The 17155-nt window shown below is 44.8% G+C and overlaps 1 protein-coding gene and 1 pseudogene across 5 annotated transcripts in view; one reads left to right on the plus strand and one right to left on the minus strand.

Moving 5' to 3' along the window:
* PTPRM (protein tyrosine phosphatase receptor type M) overlaps positions 1–17155 on the plus strand; it is an 869082-nt gene that overhangs the window by 825735 nt on the left and 26192 nt on the right. For all 5 annotated transcript variants that reach the window (XM_008261054.4, XM_008261055.4, XM_051852140.2 and 2 more), the window contains 6 exons: positions 2560–2676; positions 7617–7771; positions 8439–8574; positions 11049–11198; positions 14429–14602; positions 16353–16484. In XM_008261054.4, the coding sequence (XP_008259276.1) occupies positions 2560–2676; positions 7617–7771; positions 8439–8574; positions 11049–11198; positions 14429–14602; positions 16353–16484 (864 nt within the window). The remainder of the gene's footprint in view (positions 1–2559; positions 2677–7616; positions 7772–8438; positions 8575–11048; positions 11199–14428; positions 14603–16352; positions 16485–17155) is intronic.
* LOC103349296 (nucleosome assembly protein 1-like 1 pseudogene) lies at positions 11912–14345 on the minus strand (annotated as a pseudogene).

Below are 17155 nucleotides of genomic sequence, written 5' to 3' on the forward strand. Positions count from 1 at the left end.
CTTTGCCGTTGGTTCACCCTCCAATAGCCACTGCGACAGGCGCACCGCGCTGATCCGATGGCAGGAGCCAGGCGCTTCTCCTGGTCTCCCATGGGGTGCAGGTCCCAAGCACTTGGGCCATCCTCCACTGCCTTCCCGGGCCACAGCAGAGAGCTGGCCTGGAAGAGGGGCAACCGGGACAGAATCTGGCGCCCCTACCGGGACTAGAACCGGGTGTGCTGGCGCCGCAAGGCGGAGGATTAGCCTAGTGAGCCGCGGCGCCAGCTGGAAATTCAGTTCTTCATGTACCATATGGTGCGTATGTATTTGTTGTGTATGGAACACAATGACCAGGTATGGCAGTGTTTGTAGGAAGAAGCAAAACAACACCTTTCTACATGCTCACTAGCAATGAGCAAGTATCTGGCTTCGTAAGAATGGAGTCATCCTAGCTTTGGAACAAGCATGTTTTGCCAGAGCCATCAAAGAATTCACATCTGTGAAGGAAAGACTTTGGATGGTGGTGAGGGGGTGGCATTTGAGACAGTATTTTCAAGAATGGAAGAACTCTTCAACTAAGAAGAAATGGATGGTTGGGAGGAGAACAGTCAAAACAGAAGGACTGGCATAAGTAGGGGTTTGGATCATGGGCTATGTTTGGGATTTAGGCAAACCACTTGTCCTTGAAGGTAAAATACTTACATGCAGATAGAAAAGACAGTAGTAAAAAATAAGGCTGAAAAATGCTAGTGTAGCCAGGTTTTTAAAGGTCCTTACATGCCAGTCCAAATAATTTCTATCTAATTTTACAGCCGCTGGTTGAAATGGGAGAATGTTGAATAGAGCAAGTAAGTGGATGGGAGAGGCTTTTTCTGGTAGTAGACCATATGTGTAGGATGGCCCAGCAGGAAGACAACAGAGCCTGATTGTAGCATAGAGAATAAAAAGTTGGAAAACATATTTGAGAGATGCAAGAGTACTTTAAAAAGCTCGTGGAACAATGAAATTAGAAGATGTTTGTTTTTGCTACAAAATATTTGGAGGGTCATGTGTTTGGCCTAGTGGTTAGCTGCGGGTTATGACACCAACATCCCACATATATACCAGGATTTAATTTCCAACTCCTGTTCCTTGGTTCCAGCTTCCTGTACACACAGATCCTTAGGGGCAGTGGTGATCAGGTAATTGGGTTCCTGTCATCCACATGGGAGACCTGGTTTGAGTTCCTGGCTCCTAGCTTTAGCCTCAGCCCAGTCCCAGCCTTTTCAGGATTTGGGGAGTAAACCAGCTAATAGAACCTTTCTCTCTCTCTCTCTCTCTCTCTCTCTCTCTCTCTCTCTGCCTTTTCAAATAAAGTTTTTAGTTGTTTTTAATTTGAGATACATGCATATGAAGAGTCTTCATAGAAACCTCTTAGAAAATGCATCTCATGAAAAACTGCACATGGATTTCAAAACTTTTTTGGCACCAAAATAAACTTACAGTTTAATTCAATTTTTTCACAATTTTTGAATTACCCTTGTATTTCAAAGACATTCCTAGACTTGGCCACTGGTTGAGTTGTGGGGAAGGAAGGGTCAGGCATTTTGCCTGGATGACTGGCATTATCATAGAAGTCACAAAGAGAGCAGTAGATGGTGGACAGTTCTCTTTGAGACATGTGACTTTTGAGATGCTGGCAGGACCTCCAAGGAAAAAGACCCACAAAAGAAGAAAATTCAGTTTCTTGGGGAAACAGGAGCAGAGTTATAGAAGTCTATCCATGGAGAGTCATAGGCAGAAGTGGATGGAACTGTCAAGAATGTAGAGGGCATAAGAGGTCAAGCTCAGAACCCAACGATGGCCACGAGTCCCGGCCTGACCTCTGCACAGGTCTGCCCTCATCCCGAGCACTTGCTGACGTCTGCAGAACTGCACAATAGCATAACCACAGGGCTACAAGGGACCGGGTCTCACAAATTTCTTCTACCTGGAAGATCTTTAGTTGGAGGCTTCACATAATATGGGAAGATACATGTGCATATCTTAGCAAATTTTTATTTATTGTATTTACTTTGATTAAAATGAATCTGTACATCTAACTTGGAAAACCCACATCGCCACTTCCTTCTGCAGAAAAAAAAATAATCTTCTGTGTTGATTCTGATGTTCAGCTTACACCTGCTCAGAAAGTTTTAATTTCTGAAAGTAGAAGGAATTCAAGATTCAGAGCAGCTAAAATGTTGCAAACTTCCTTTTATAGTTTATTTGTCCAGGTCACTCCCTGAGTCTGAGATGCACAGGAAATGAATGCTTCCTGGAAATGGTGTATCTGTAGCATAAATGCAATTTGTTAACTTCAGGCTTTCTTCCTCCTATAACTCAAATTTTGTTTCCTTCCAGGGAAAGGAAAAAAAATAGATGATCTAAAAAAAAAAAAAGACCTTTCTCTTGAGTATATGATTAACTTTTGTTTCTGTGTGCAAATTATATCCTCTAAGTTATAGTGAGACCCATTATTGAGGGAACTCCAAAAAAAAAAAAAAAAAAACACAGAAACAAAAAAACCTAAACCCATAATTTCCTTTGTGTTTTCTAAAGGTCAAATGCTGCAAATATTGGCCAGATGACACAGAGATATATAAAGACATTAAAGTTACCTTAATAGAAACAGAACTCCTGGCAGAATATGTGATAAGAACATTTGCTGTTGAAAAGGTAAGTACACCTGAACGCAGGTGGGCTCTATCTGGTGTTTTCTCAAGGTGGCACTTTGCCCTCTGATTCTGTAATAGTTCTGTGCCATCGTTAAAGTGCATCATTCCCATTTCATACAAATCTATACTTTGCAGTGAAACCAAAATGTATTTCCTATTTGTCTGTTTTCTTTTTTCTTTTTAACCTGGTTGATACCATGCTGCCCATCTCTCTCTTTCTCTTTGTTCATAGAACAAAATCTGTTCAATTTTGATACCTGGCCTTCCAGATTGATAAATTTCCTTCATGCCGTGTGTCCACTATGAGTTTCCCAGTAGTGAGTTAGTGTCAGTGTTGAGACACAGGTGCTAACTCCTCCTGGATTCCATCACTTCCTTGAGGCTTTTCAGGCCCACAGTTTGCCATGGACTGATGGGTTTTCCAGGGAGAAGTATCCTACCTGGAAACCTGAGTGAGTGATCCCCATTAGACACAGGTCACTCCTGCATGAACCAGCCCATTTGTTCATACTCACTCCCATACTGGTGTCAGCCTTTTGGAGTTGCTGGTGTTGGGTCGGTGAATGCTGTTGCTTTGATTCTGCCCTGCCTCATCCCATGTGCATGGATGGGGCTCCTTCCCTGGGAAGCACTGTAGGGCATAACAGGGAATCTCCTTATTCCCCCTCTTTCTGCTGACATAGGGAGGGGCCGGAGGTGAAGCAAACTGCAGTCCATCCAGAGAAGTGGCACAGGTAGGCTGTGGGGAAGATGGAGGTGACGTGGCTAAGACACTCTGCCTTCCGAAGGTCCACAGACTTTTCTAGGAGGCGCTATCATGTTCCAAAACTGAGCCTGCACAGCTGCCCTGAACTAAGCAGTTTTGCTGTGCATTTGTTCTGCTTACACTCATTTAATAGTAGCAGAGCCCCGTGGAGGACCTGGGTTCTAAGCAGAGGGCCGGGCAGTTGGCTCCTGCCCCTCCAGTCTACTTTGTATTCTCACTGCAGCTAAATGTACTTTGTGGATTAACAAGACCAGTTCCAGGAAATCAAGGAAATGGCAGCAGCTGTTTATTGGCTAATTTACCCTGATGTTTTGAGCTACCATTTCTGGTTTGCAAATCCAAATTTGTCATAGAATCACAGGCTGAAAAGACTTTAGTTTATTTTAATCTCTTTCTCATACTATTTAGCATTTTTTTTCTTAGCCTGTCTTTTTTAATAAGCAGGCAGGAGGCTTGGAGACTTCAAAGAAATTGGAGTTCTGGTTGACTCAATTCTTCAAGTTCTGAGCCTCACACTTTGATGTCGATTTTTTCCATCTTAGACAGGATTGAAAAAAAAAAAAAAAACCACGTGGAAGATTTTTGGATGGCTCTTGGCAAGAACACTCATGAATAACTGCATTAAAACAGATAGTGATAAAAGACCCTCCATTTTTTTTTTCTGTAGAAAAAAATCCAAAAGCCATCACTTAAATATGGAGTTCTTTGAATAATAGTCAGCTCTCTAATAAGCTGCAAAAGCATCTCTGTTGCTGAAGGGTGGGTTTGTTTGTTTCTTTGCTATTTTTTTAACCTCTTATTGTACTGTTCTACATTCCCAGCTGCACAGAAATGTTCTTTTAGCCTTCAGACAACCAGTAAAGAGGTGTTGGAAGGAAGGGATGGAAGAGGTTCTTATTAATGCATTGGGGGAAATCACAGTGACATGTTAGTGATTTTCTAACTGGGCAATTGGAATCTTTAAGGAAAACAAATCATTGAATTTCGGTAGGACATTTCTTGTAGGCTTAAACTTTCTCATTAAAAGGCAGAGGCAAACAGAACAGTTAGGTGTGCACTTTGAGATTCTTGCAATGTTAATGCTATTTGAGAGCAGGATGCCATCAAGGGACTTCACGGTGAAAGATGGATTTGGTCTTTATGCTGCCAAACAAGCAGACACATTGCAGTTTGAAACTGATGAATTCCTGTTTTACATCTGACTGTCCCCTTGCCTTTCCCATATACCTAATGATTCAAAGCTAAACAGATTTGAAATCACTTAGGAGTATCCTTCTAAAAGTTTGTGCGAAAGTGGTGTTCAAAGATAAATTTATTTTGGGGGCAAAAACATTGAAATCCATGCATAGTTTTTCCATAACACACAGTTTCTACTAACTTTTTGAAGATATCTTGTATGCATGAATTTCAAAAATTTTTGCAACAAAACAAAGATCTTTGAATTCCATTGTTCATGAACTATTTGAAGTACCCTCACTCAGTGCCCATTGTGCCAAGAGGAAAACAGTTCAAAAGTCTGTAGGAATTGAGACTGGAGCATATCGATTCACTTATCCTGGCAGGAAGGGAAATGGACAACAGCCATCCAATTCTCTCTACCCAAGGAAGGCATGATACCCCTGACTCAAAGAATATGCACTTGATAATGCATTCCTTCCACAGTGTTAAGTACCCGCGATGGGCTGTGTGTACCACTACTATATGACTTGAATTTGTCTTCTCATTAAGTTACATGGAAAAACTAAGTGACAATTATTATTTTTACATGAATGCTTACTATCATGAAAAATAAGGAAAACATCCTGGACATTTACTTGGGATATATTTGGGCCATGATTGCTTATTTTCTTCGCCAAATATATTACTAAACTGCAAAAGGAGAAACTGCTGTGTCAGTGAACAAGAATGAACATTGGATCCAAAGCAATTTCCCTTGATAAATCTTATCAATAGTGAACATATTAGAAGGCAGAGGTTTATTCTGGGCACAGGTTTTCTGCATTCTAGAAACTGACATTTACCTTGCTCAAAAAATGAGCCTTAGAGATCAGTTGGGAGCCCATCTCAATATGGATAGGGTTTAGGGCTTCGAGATGCTGGAGTTAAAAATCTAGCAGGGAAAGAAATGCTCCCTTATGTCTGCTTTGAAATAAATAAATCTCTTGCTAGTAAGCTTTCCCAGTCTGCGGGGTGCTCACCACCCAGTCTGGACCACACCTGCCTGAGTGAGCTCAGAGAAAGCCAGGGGTGCCCCCTAGGGGTGAGGAGGTGAGTGACACAGGCTTGGCTCCGTTCTGATGGAGACTTTGGAGTTGACCACTTGTCCCTGTGTTTTCAATGATAGTCACTTAGTAACTCCTAGCCACCCATAACATTGCTCTGGGATCAGCCGAGTTAGCAGATAACAGTGTTGACTTGCATTTGTGAGTCCCTGACAACTTAATTCCTTAATTCTTAAACTCTTCATTTAAGCATTTTCACAGAGAAATCAAGCTTCCGTACTCATACATTATTAAACGAAGACACAGTAACACACTGATAGCAAACAAGCCTTATCTTAGAATCTGTAAGTGCTTGCCTCTGGCTTCTCAAAGCACATAAAAATTCTTGATTTCTTTGTTCACTAACTACGAACAATGATCAATGATGAATGGGATAAGGTTAGTGTGTATTTCCTTTTAAGATGTAATAAAAACCAACGCCTGGACCTGCTACAGAGATGGGATTCAGTAAATGGTCATCAAAGGAATAAGGGACAAAGTCACATGTGATCCTAGGTTTACATACTGCCCTGATCTGAATTTCTTATTTTAAAACAGACTTTTTTGCTTTAAAGCCTCGTCTTAATACATAGGCTCATATTGAGGCCTGCGCCATGGCTCAATAGGCCAATCCTCCGCCTGTGGTGCCGGCACACCGGGTTCTAGTCCCGGTCAGGGCACTGGATTCTGTCCCGGTTGCCCCTCTTCCAGGCCAGCTCTCTGCTGTGGCCCGGGAGTGCAGTGGAGGATGACCCAAGTGCTTGGGCCCTGCACCTCATGGGAGACCAGGAGAAGCACCTGACTCCTGGCTTCGGATCAGCGTGATGCGCCGGCCACGGTGGCCATTGGAGGGTGAACCAATGGCAAAGGAAGACCTTTCTCTCTGTCTCTCACTGTCCACTCTGCCTGTCAAAAAAAAATACATAGGCTCATATTGATGGGTCTAAATGAACTTGGTTATTCTCGAAGCAAGAGTAAATTAAAAGCAAAAACAATCATAAAGTCTCTTTTCTTCTGCCCTCCATTCAGTTCAGCAACAAGCAGCCTGCTTTCTTTAATTTGCACATCTCACGTATAATTCCAGCAGAAAGTCACTCTGATTCCCATGGCGTACCTTTGCCTATCTGCCTGCTTCCCCCAAGCAGACTGTGATGGCCACTGGAAGAGGAGACAGTGTCTTCAGGTCTCTGCAGCCCATGTGCCAGGCCTAGAGCACTGTAGTCCTTTAGGCTTTTAGTGATTGGATGAATGGGTTAAATGTTATCCGAATTGAAAAAAAAAGAAACGTACAAAACTCTGCTGCAAGTGAAGATCACCCTTCTGATCTATCTAGTGGAATGTAGCCCCCATTCATTCTTCCAGCAAAGTTTGTGAGCATGCGTAGTCTGTGTGTGTGTGTGTGTGTGTGTGTCTGTTCAAGTACCCAGCACAAAGAGGCAGCAGGGTGCAGACGAGAAAGAAGGGTCTTGCATTTCAGTAGCTGGCACTGAGCCCATAGCTGTCCTTTAATTTCTTCAGGTCTCAGTTCTATGGCTCTTTCTGTATGGATTCTCACCCCATCAGCACACACTGTAATCCAAGTGGCACAAAGTTTTAGACATAGTCTGCTTTTTTTTGAAAGGAATTTTGAAGAACCAAAGAAATCCATCCATCCCTTTGCCGGAATTGCACATGTAGATTAATTAGCACACTGTCTAAACATCACCTCTCCTTTCACATCCACAAACATTTTCACCAGGCTGATAAGTCTTCCAAGTTGCGTGTGCAACCTAAGAAGGACCTTCCTCCCCGGCAAGTCTGTGTTCACTGGCTCTAGGGTTGCTACTTAGGGCGCTGTGCCCTGCCCCCATGGCTTTTGCTCATCGTTGATTTTCTGTTGTTCTCTTCTGTGTTGTGGCTGGCTCCCGAATGCAGAGAGGCGTTCACGAAATCCGCGAGATCAGACAGTTTCACTTCACCGGATGGCCCGATCACGGGGTCCCCTACCATGCCACCGGCCTGCTGGGATTTGTCCGGCAGGTCAAATCCAAGAGCCCACCCAATGCCGGCCCTCTGGTGGTGCACTGCAGGTGAGCAGAGTGCCGGGTGCCTCTGAAAGCAACACCCTGGTTTCCAGGGATGGGGTCTCATGGAGGGAGGCGGGGACAGTTAATGGAAATGTTTTGGAGCTTGATAGAAGGTGATGGGCGCCAACATTGTGAATGCACCCTTTGCCAGAGGTGTACCTTTAAAACAATTATGTTGGGCCGGCGCCGCTGCTCACTAGGCTAATCCTCCGCCTAGCGGCGCCGGCACACCGGGTTCTAGTTCCGGTCGGGGCGCTGGATTCTGTCCCAGTTGCCCCTCTTCCAGGCCAGCCCTCTGCTGTGGCCAGGGAGTGCAGTGGAGGATGGCCCAGGTGCTTGGACCCTGCACCCCATGGGAGACCAGGAAAAGCACCTGGCTCCTGGCTCCTGCCATCGGATCAGCGCGGTGCGCTGGCCGCAGCGCGCCAGCCGCAGCGCGCCAGCCGAAGCGGCCATTGGAGGGTGAACCAACGGCAAAGGAAGACCTTTCTCTCTGTCTCTCTCTCTCACTGTCCACTCTGCCTGTCAAAAAAAAAAAATTAAAAAAAAAATTTAAAACAATTATGTTTATGGCAAGTGAATTTCATGTAAATAAAAATGCAAAAAGGAAGTAGCGGCAGGAGCATGGTGGTCCCTGGTCCTCGGCTGACGGAGCCCTCTTTTCACGCAGCGCTGGTGCGGGGAGGACTGGCTGCTTCATCGTCATCGACATCATGCTGGACATGGCTGAGAGGGAAGGCGTGGTGGACATCTACAACTGCGTGCGGGAGCTGCGGTCGCGGAGAGTGAACATGGTGCAAACAGAGGTACTGCAGCCCACCCCGTCCATCCTGGGGCCTTGGTCCTCATTGTCTGTGTCTCCTCCTCGCAAAGCCAAGGGCAAAAGGAATCTCACCAACTAGCTCTGCAAAATGCCCTGTAGGAAAAAGTGACTCAAGTGACCCGCCTGGCAATCCCTGTTTCCTCCTTCCTTCCTTCCTCTCACCTGGCTCTGCTTCCTCCTCTTTGTTTTTCCTTTCATAAATAAACAGAAAGCATCCAGAGTGTGCCGGGTAACAGAATCTCTAGTCGGGAGCCAACATCTGTGTATTTTTCTGTGTCTGTAGTCCGGGCATGGAGCAGTCAGGGTTTCCATACCGCTTCTCTTTATCCTGTCTTTTAAACTAGCTGGGAACCAGAGCAAGACCACTCCTGAGAATTGCCAGGCATTTGCCAAGTGGCTTTAGGGTATCTCTGAACATTTTATTCTTCTCCAGGGGACCTGGGAAGAACTGCAGACTCCTGTCCCTAAAAATGCTGCCAGTGGCTTGGTATCAGGGGGATTTGCCCATTTTTGTAGGCGTGCTCAGCACCAACTAGTTACACTACACCTGTAACTCGAGCCGCATCGGGAATTTAAATTACTGAGAAGTTTTACATCCCGCTCCTTGGACATTCATATTTTTTTACCAATAATTGATGGTTTTAAGTAAGCATTACAACCCACCACCTAGAAAATGATTCATGAAGCAGACTGAAGAATAAGTAAGAATGTCTTACATTTAGATTGTACATTAAAGTTTACAAAAGCCACTGGGAAACCTAATCCCATTTTTTTAGCTAACATAAAAATAACAAAGCTGTAAGTGCTGTTTGCATGGTCTCTTTTTTTTAAGAGTAGAAATATTTTGCTTTAAAGGTAATAAAGATATAATCGTTATTTTCAAAATTCATTTGAGACAGGGAGAGAGAAACAGAGAGAGACACAGGAAAAGACAGTGGCACAGGCAGAAAGTCTCCCATTTGCTGGTTCACTCCCCACCTGCCCTTAATGGCTGAGACTGGCCAAAGTTGGGAGCTAGGATCTCAGTCTGGGTCTCCCACTTGGGTTGCAGGGACCCAATCACTTGAGCCATCATCTGCTGCCTCCTAGGGTCTACATTGACAAGTAGCTGGGGAATGAACCTGGCTACCTTGATATGGGAGGTATCTTAACACCCAGGTTAAACGCCTGCTCCTTGTTTATTTTTTTAATGTCCTTTATAGTCAATCACATGTTGCCACACCCAGTTTCTCAGTTGATGTCATCTCTAGAGGTGGTTTTTAGTAATCAAGAGATCTGGTTTTGGTAATCAAGAGATCTAGTTACTTATAGAAATTAAAGTAACAGGGGTGGGAATTTGGCAGTACCTAAGATGCCATTTTGGGATATGTGCATCCTGTATCAAAGCTTGGGTTCCAATCCCAGCTCCAATCCTGACTCCAGCTTCCTGCTGATGCCAACCCTGGGAAACAGCAGTGATAGCTCAAGTACTTGTGTCTCTGCCTCCCATGTGAGAGGCCCTGACTCGGTGCCTGGCTCCCAGGCATTTGGGGATTAAATCAGTATCCCCTGTGGCTGCCAGTTCATGTCCTGGCTGCTGCACTTCCAATCCAGCTCCCTGCTAATGGCCTAGGAAAAGCAGTGGAAGATGGCCCAAGCTGCCCATGTTTGAAACCCACATGAAACTCCTGGCTTCATCTTGGCCATCTGAACCCGCAAATGAAAGATCTCTCACTCTGTGTCTCTCCCTCTCTGTAACTCTTTCAAATAAATAAATAAATCTTTTTTTTTTAAATCTCATATAATGATGAATCATAACTATAGTAAAACTTTCCTAATTAACTATAGGAAAAGTCAGTACCCAATCAGAATTGGAGGACTCATCTGTCACTGTACATACATATGAGAACTCTTCTCTGGGTTTGTAAGAGCCTTTGTGATTATCACATTAATCAGTGCTTCTATGAAATAAGTAGTTCCAAGTATTCAGATCTGTTTGTCTTCCTAGGTATGTCAAGTTTCCCTGGACTTTCTTTGCACTATTAATTTGGTTAGCAAATCTTCTTTTCAACATTGGTGGGTACAAGTCTCCCATTCCTCACTGGCAGTATTGGGTTCAAATCCATGGGCTCAGACACACAGAGGCGTGTTAATCAGCTATAGTATTCTAGTACTTGTTCTGGTTTGCCTCTGTGTCTGCTTAGTTTTAAATCTGCTATTCCATGTGGGTGCCCTGTTTGTCTCTTCTTCCATTGATGCTACTTCCTGTGGCTGATTGGGTAACACGATGGCTGCCTATGTGAGAATCAGGGTGACTGACACTGGAAAAGCCAGTCTCGTGTGCGTCAGATCCTCAGGTCCTGGAGAATGCGTTGTCTCCACTATCTTAACAATGTGAGGCATCAACCCTGCCTTCCTTCCGCAGCTTGTCTGGGCTTGTCTGGATCTCCCGCTAACTTGTTCTCTCTGCTTTCCCAGGAGCAGTACGTGTTTATCCACGATGCCATCCTGGAAGCCTGTCTTTGTGGAGACACCTCTGTCCCTGCCTCCCAAGTCAGGTCTCTGTACTATGACATGAACAAACTGGATCCACAGACAAACTCAAGCCAGATTAAAGAGGAATTCCGGGTAAGTTATGCTAAAGAGAAAGACGACTGGCTGTCTTTGCTCCTTCAGAAATATCTCAGGTGTGGGCCTTGTGGCTCACTGGCGTTTAGCCACTGCTTGGGATAGTGACATCCCATATTGGAGGGCCAGTGTGAGTCCTGGCTCCTCTGCTTCCAATCCAGCTTCCGGCTGAAACACCTAGGAAAGAAGCAGAAGATGGCCCAGGTCCTTAGGTCCCTGCCACTCATGTGGGAAACTCAGGTGCAGCTGGAAACTTCTGACGTTAGCCTGGCCCAGCACTGGGGCACAGCAGGACAAGCCACTGTTTATAACACTGGCATCCCATACCAGAGTGCTTATTTGAGTCCCAACTACTCTGCTTCTGATCCAGCTCCCTGCTGATGTGCCTGGGAAGGTAGTGGAAGATGGCCCAAGGACTTGGGCCCCTGCCATCCACATAGGAGAACTGGATGGAGTTCTGGGCTCCTGGCTTCAGCCTGGCCCCAAACTGGCTATTGCATCCATCTAGGCAGTAAACCAGCGGATGGAAGATCTTCCCTCCCCACCCCACCCCTGGTCACTCTGCCTTTCAAATAAATGTGTGTGTATGTATGTATGTATGTATGTATATATATATATATATATATATCTACATATCTACTACATGTGAGATATCTACATATCTAACTCCAGGATGCTGGGGGAGGGGACCATATTGCAATCCACTGCAGGAAGTCTTCATCTTTTTTATTATTTTTTTAAAAGATTTATTTATTTGAAAGGCAGCATTACAGACAGGCAGAGAGACAGAGATCAATCTTCCAGTCAATGGTTCACTCACCAAATGGCCAAAACATCAGGGATGGGGTAGGCTGAAGCCAAGAACTTCAGCTAGGTCTCCCATGTGGATTAAGGGGCCCAAGCACTTGGGTCATCTGCTGCTGCTTTCCCAGGTACATTAGCAGGGAGCAGGATCAGAAGTGGAGCAGCCAGTACACGAATGGGCACCCATATGGAATGCTGGCATCACAGACAGTGGCTTCACCTGCCATGCCACAACACCAGCCCCAAGCCTGCAACTTTTAAATTTAGCATAGTGGTTAAGACACTGCTTAGGATGCCTGTACCACAAATCAGAGGGTCCGGGTTCAAGTCCCAGCTCCACTCCCAGGTCCAGCTTCCTGCTAGTGTGCACCTTGGGATGTACCTTGGATGATAACTCAAGTACTTGGCTCCATGCCAACCACATGGGAGAACCAGATGGAGTTTCAGGCTCTTGGCTTCAGCCTGGCCCATTCTCAGCTGTTGCAGCCAATTGAGTGAACCAATGGATGGAAGATTTTTCCCTCTTTCCCTCTCTTTCTGCCTTTCAGTTAAAATGAAAACAAATGATTTTAAAATAAATACATGCTGAGCATAAGACAAATGTTCAGTCGGGCCATTCTCCTCCTGATGTGTCTTTCTGTCTCTTCTTTTAATTTTAATCATTGTGTTTTATGTAACCCAAAACAGTAGTCCCCACTTTTCTGAATTTATGCTTTCTGCAGTTTGTTACCCATGGTCAGCCACAACCTGAAATGTCTGTGTGTATGTGTGTATATGTGTATGCAAGTGTACATATATGTGTGTGTATGTATATGTATATATGTGTGTATATCTGTGTATGTGTGTAGATGTGTATGTATGTGTGAGTATATGTGTATGTGTGAGTATATGAGTGTGTAAGTGTGTGTGTGTATACATGTGTATGTGTGTGTTGTATGACACTTTTACTCTAGGCTACAAAAACAACCAGCAAACAAATAACAACCAAAACTTGAAACTGGCTGGTCACATGATGTAAATTCATCCCATTCAGGGAAGGGGAGGTCACCCATCCTCTTCCATGCTGTTTTCACTCTGTGGGTTTTGATCCTTTTCGGAGTCATCTTCCAGGTCAGTTTCCTCCTCTCCTCCTTCTTCCTCGTCCTCCTCCTCTCCCACTCCCCACCTTCAGTAGCTTCTCCATGAAGTCTAACACCGATCCTGGGATTACACGTTCACAGCCTAAAAAGTGGCCAGGTGCAGTGTCCACAGCTAGGCCAGCGTCAGCGTCGTCATCCAGATTTTCACTGTCAGGAGCTTCCAGGACACGAAGCAAATGGAAGAAAAGCCGCTGGAAACTGTTAGCCACAGCACAAGCTGTTCAGGTCCCTTGTGTTTCCACTGCTGCTTGATGGTTTTCAAAGTGACATTCTTCCCTCTTTTCCAATCTACCTGGCGTCCCTACCCCGCTGGTGAATCTAAAGAAAAGGGGGTCAGAATCATCCCGTTCTGACCTCATCCTGTGTGTCTTTGTGAACACTTCATTTGTGAGCTCATCACCGGGTTCAGAGTGAAATCCGCAGACAAAGCTCACAGAATGCCACTTGACTGCCTTTCAAGGGCTCCAGGATGGGTGTGTGGTGTTCCTGCAGCACATCACCGAGCAAGGCAGCGTTCTCCAAGACAGCCCACCAAAATTCAGGAATGCCTCTGGGGTCTTCTTTTCCTTCAACCCTTTTTCTTGTCTTCAATCTCAGCCTTTTCTGTCAACTCCTCCAAAACGTCATCCTCCTCAGCTCATTTCCAGTCCTGTTCTTCTCCCACGGGTTCATAAATCGCATGGTTGGTCTCACATCACTTATCAAGTAGAGGCTGATAGAAAACAGCATACGTCCTTTCAAGATCGTGAACTGCCTCGTAGAATTTGGCTTCCATCTGTGCATTTAACCTGAAGGCTTTTGAGAGCCTGCTCTTTGCCTTTTAACTACCAAAAGCAAGCTTTCAGTGTATCCTGTTGCATTTCTACCAGACCATGAAGTCTCTCTTGCAAAATCTGAGGATTTTGCATCATCTGAACCGAACCGTCAGCAGAAATGCTTTTTGTTTCTTCACTAGTTTCTTCTATTTTTCAACATCATGCAAGCCTTGATCAAGTTCAGACTATTCTTTGTTGTCGATGTCTGCCGTGCTGGGAGACAGAAAATCGGTGGTTAGTACAGGGACAGTCTGAAAATATTAATTGGAAGATTCCAGAAGTAAACAGCTCTTAAGTTTTTAAGTTTAATGTGCTTTTAATCCACACATAATAATTTTACAGAGTTGTGGCATAACAGTGCAATGTTTCTTTGCATGTACTCACACCATTTGGCCATTAAGAAAGGTCGGAGTCTTGTCATTTGTCACCACACTGATGAGCCTGGGGGTCTTGTGCCTCTTTTGTCCCACAGACCCTAAACATGGTGACACCAACACTGCGTGTGGAAGACTGCAGCATCGCACTTTTGCCGCGGAACCATGAAAAGAACCGGTGCATGGACATCCTGCCCCCCGACCGATGCCTGCCCTTCCTCATCACCATCGATGGGGAGAGCAGCAACTACATCAATGCCGCCCTCATGGATGTAAGCCACTCGCAGGCGGAGCCGCTGGGAAGAGGGAGGTGGGAGTGGCATGGATCTCTGCTCATGTGCCCCCTGTAAGATGCAAACTACAAGGGTACTTGAGAAGTGGAATTAAAAGATGCGTTTGTTTTGATGCAGAAGATTTTGAAATCCATGCATATGAGCAGGGTCTTCAAAAATTCATGGAGGGACCTGCATTGTGGCACAGCAGGTTAAGCTGCTGCCTGTAAGGCCAGACAGCATCCCATATAAGCACAGGTTCAAGTCCCAACCATTCCACTTCTGATCCAGCTCCCTACTAATGCACCTGAAAATGCAGAAGATGACCCAAGTGCTTGGGCCCCTGCCACCATTGTGGCAGACCCAGATGGAGATCTTGAGAGAACCAGTTGGAGTTCTGGGTTCCTGGCTTCAGCCTAGACCAGCCCTGGCCACAGTAGCCATTTGGGGAGTGAACCAGCAGATGGAAGATCTCCCTTTCTCTATCTCTGCCTTTCAAATAAATAAATACATCTTTTTAAAAACTTAATGGAAAGTGCATATTGTGAAAAAAAATTGCATGGATTTCAAAAATTTCTTGCATCAAAGTTATCTTTTAATTCCATTTCCATGAACTTTTTGCATCTCAGATTCCAAATGTTTTTGAGTCAAGGTGCACATTCTTGGTCTCTCTGACCATCAGTTGGGAAGTAGTGATCAATGAAATGTGTTTCAGTTACTCTCTGAACACCAAAGTTTTCACCTTGCTGCCTGAAGAGATGTGACACCATGGTGGGGACATGGGACAATGTGGTTTGCAATATTATTTAAATTCCCTTTCCTCTTAATTTAGACAGTAATGAACATGGGGAAAAAAGCAAAACTCATTACTTCCTGTCAGTCTCTTTATTTCTCATTATTCAATTGATGAGAAATAAATGGATATCTTCAGTCCTAATATGGAAGTTTTAATTCTGTTTGTATAATCAGATAAAAAGGTGCTTACTTGTGTGAAGCCCTCTAGAGCTATAAAATGTGTGTATGTATCATTTGCAGGAATTATTAACCCTGTCCTACTTACAGATGACAAACAGACAAGTTTCAGGAAAAAAGGCAACTCTTAATTATGCATAATTTTAAAATAAAGTAACTTAAAATAATTATGTATAGAGTTGATATTGCTCTTCTACAAGAAATACAAAAATTTCATAAGAGATACTAAGTTCAGGGCCAGCGCTGTGGCTCACTTGGCTAATCATCCACCTGCAGTGCCAGCATCCCATATGGGTGCCGGGTTCTAGTCCAGTTGCTCCTCTTCCAGGCCAGCTCTCTGCTGTGGCCTGGGAGGGCAGTGGAGGATGGCCCAGGTGCTTGGGCCCCTGCACCCGCATGGGACACCAGGAGGAAGCACCTGGCTCCTGGCTTCGGACCGGCGTAGCTCCAGCCATAGCAGCCATTTGGGGGGTGAACCAATGGAAGGAAGACCTTTCGCTCTGTCTCTCTGTCTCTCTATTTGTCAAATAAAAAAAAAGAGAGAGAGAGAGAGAGATAAAAGTTCTCTTGTTCTCAAAGTAAGAACTGATTCCCATGGTTATTCTGCAGATAAGTTTCTATTTGGTCTATGTTGGTGTTGACCAATGGTGATAGAATTCAGCAATTGTTATTTATGTCCAGTGTTTTGTGCCACATGTTTCCACGTGCAGAGATAACTGAGCCTCCTCTCTTCATATTTTCATGGGTACATGTGGATCTTTCTTGCTTGTGTTTGCAGAGCTACAAACAGCCTTCGGCTTTTATAGTCACCCAGCATCCTTTGCCAAACACAGTCAAAGACTTCTGGAGACTGGCCCTGGATTATCACTGCACGTCAGTTGTTATGCTAAATGATGTGGATCCTGCCCAGGTGAGACCAGGGAATTCTTGCAGGCAGAGCGCCTGTTCCAGGGTCAAGGCCATGTGTGCTTTGTTTACACACTGAGCTATGCAGGCCCTAAGCAAGGTCTCCAGTTCCAGTTGAGAATTGAGAACTGGGGATGCTGAAAAACAAGTGTTAAAAAATTGGGCGGAATGAGGGGCTAGAGCAATAAGCAATAAGCAAAAAGACAAACTGAAATAGTAAATTGTGGAAGTGACAGAACAGGACAGGGTATAACTAGGGCTGTCCCCAGTGGATGGAAATTCCCACTGGAGGGGTCCAAGGTCATAGACAAAGTCAAAGCTGGCCAGGAACCTGAACACCACAGATCCAAAAGCGCAGCAGGCAAACCAGAGGACAGTGGAGAAAGGATGTTGGCATTTGCTGTAACCTTTGTTCCTGTCCCGGGGGTGTCTGTGCATCCTGGCCTGCTCCCCTGGAGCCTGCAAGTGGAGACCATCATGATAGAGGCAGTAGAGAAGGCAAGCAAGTTTAAGGGACAGCAGTTAGTTTTGACAGCTCTTTGGTGGAGATGTTGTAAAACTGGGATTTGGAAATAAGAGAAGCTGCGGATGCCAAATGGGGCTTTTGTGTGGTTCCTCTTAAACAGAAAAAGAGAAGGAATGGGACAGGGATGACTTGATACTAGTAATGGGGGA

This window comes from Oryctolagus cuniculus, chromosome 10 (assembly GCF_964237555.1).
Source record: "Oryctolagus cuniculus chromosome 10, mOryCun1.1, whole genome shotgun sequence".
Taxonomy (NCBI): domain Eukaryota; kingdom Metazoa; phylum Chordata; class Mammalia; order Lagomorpha; family Leporidae; genus Oryctolagus; species Oryctolagus cuniculus.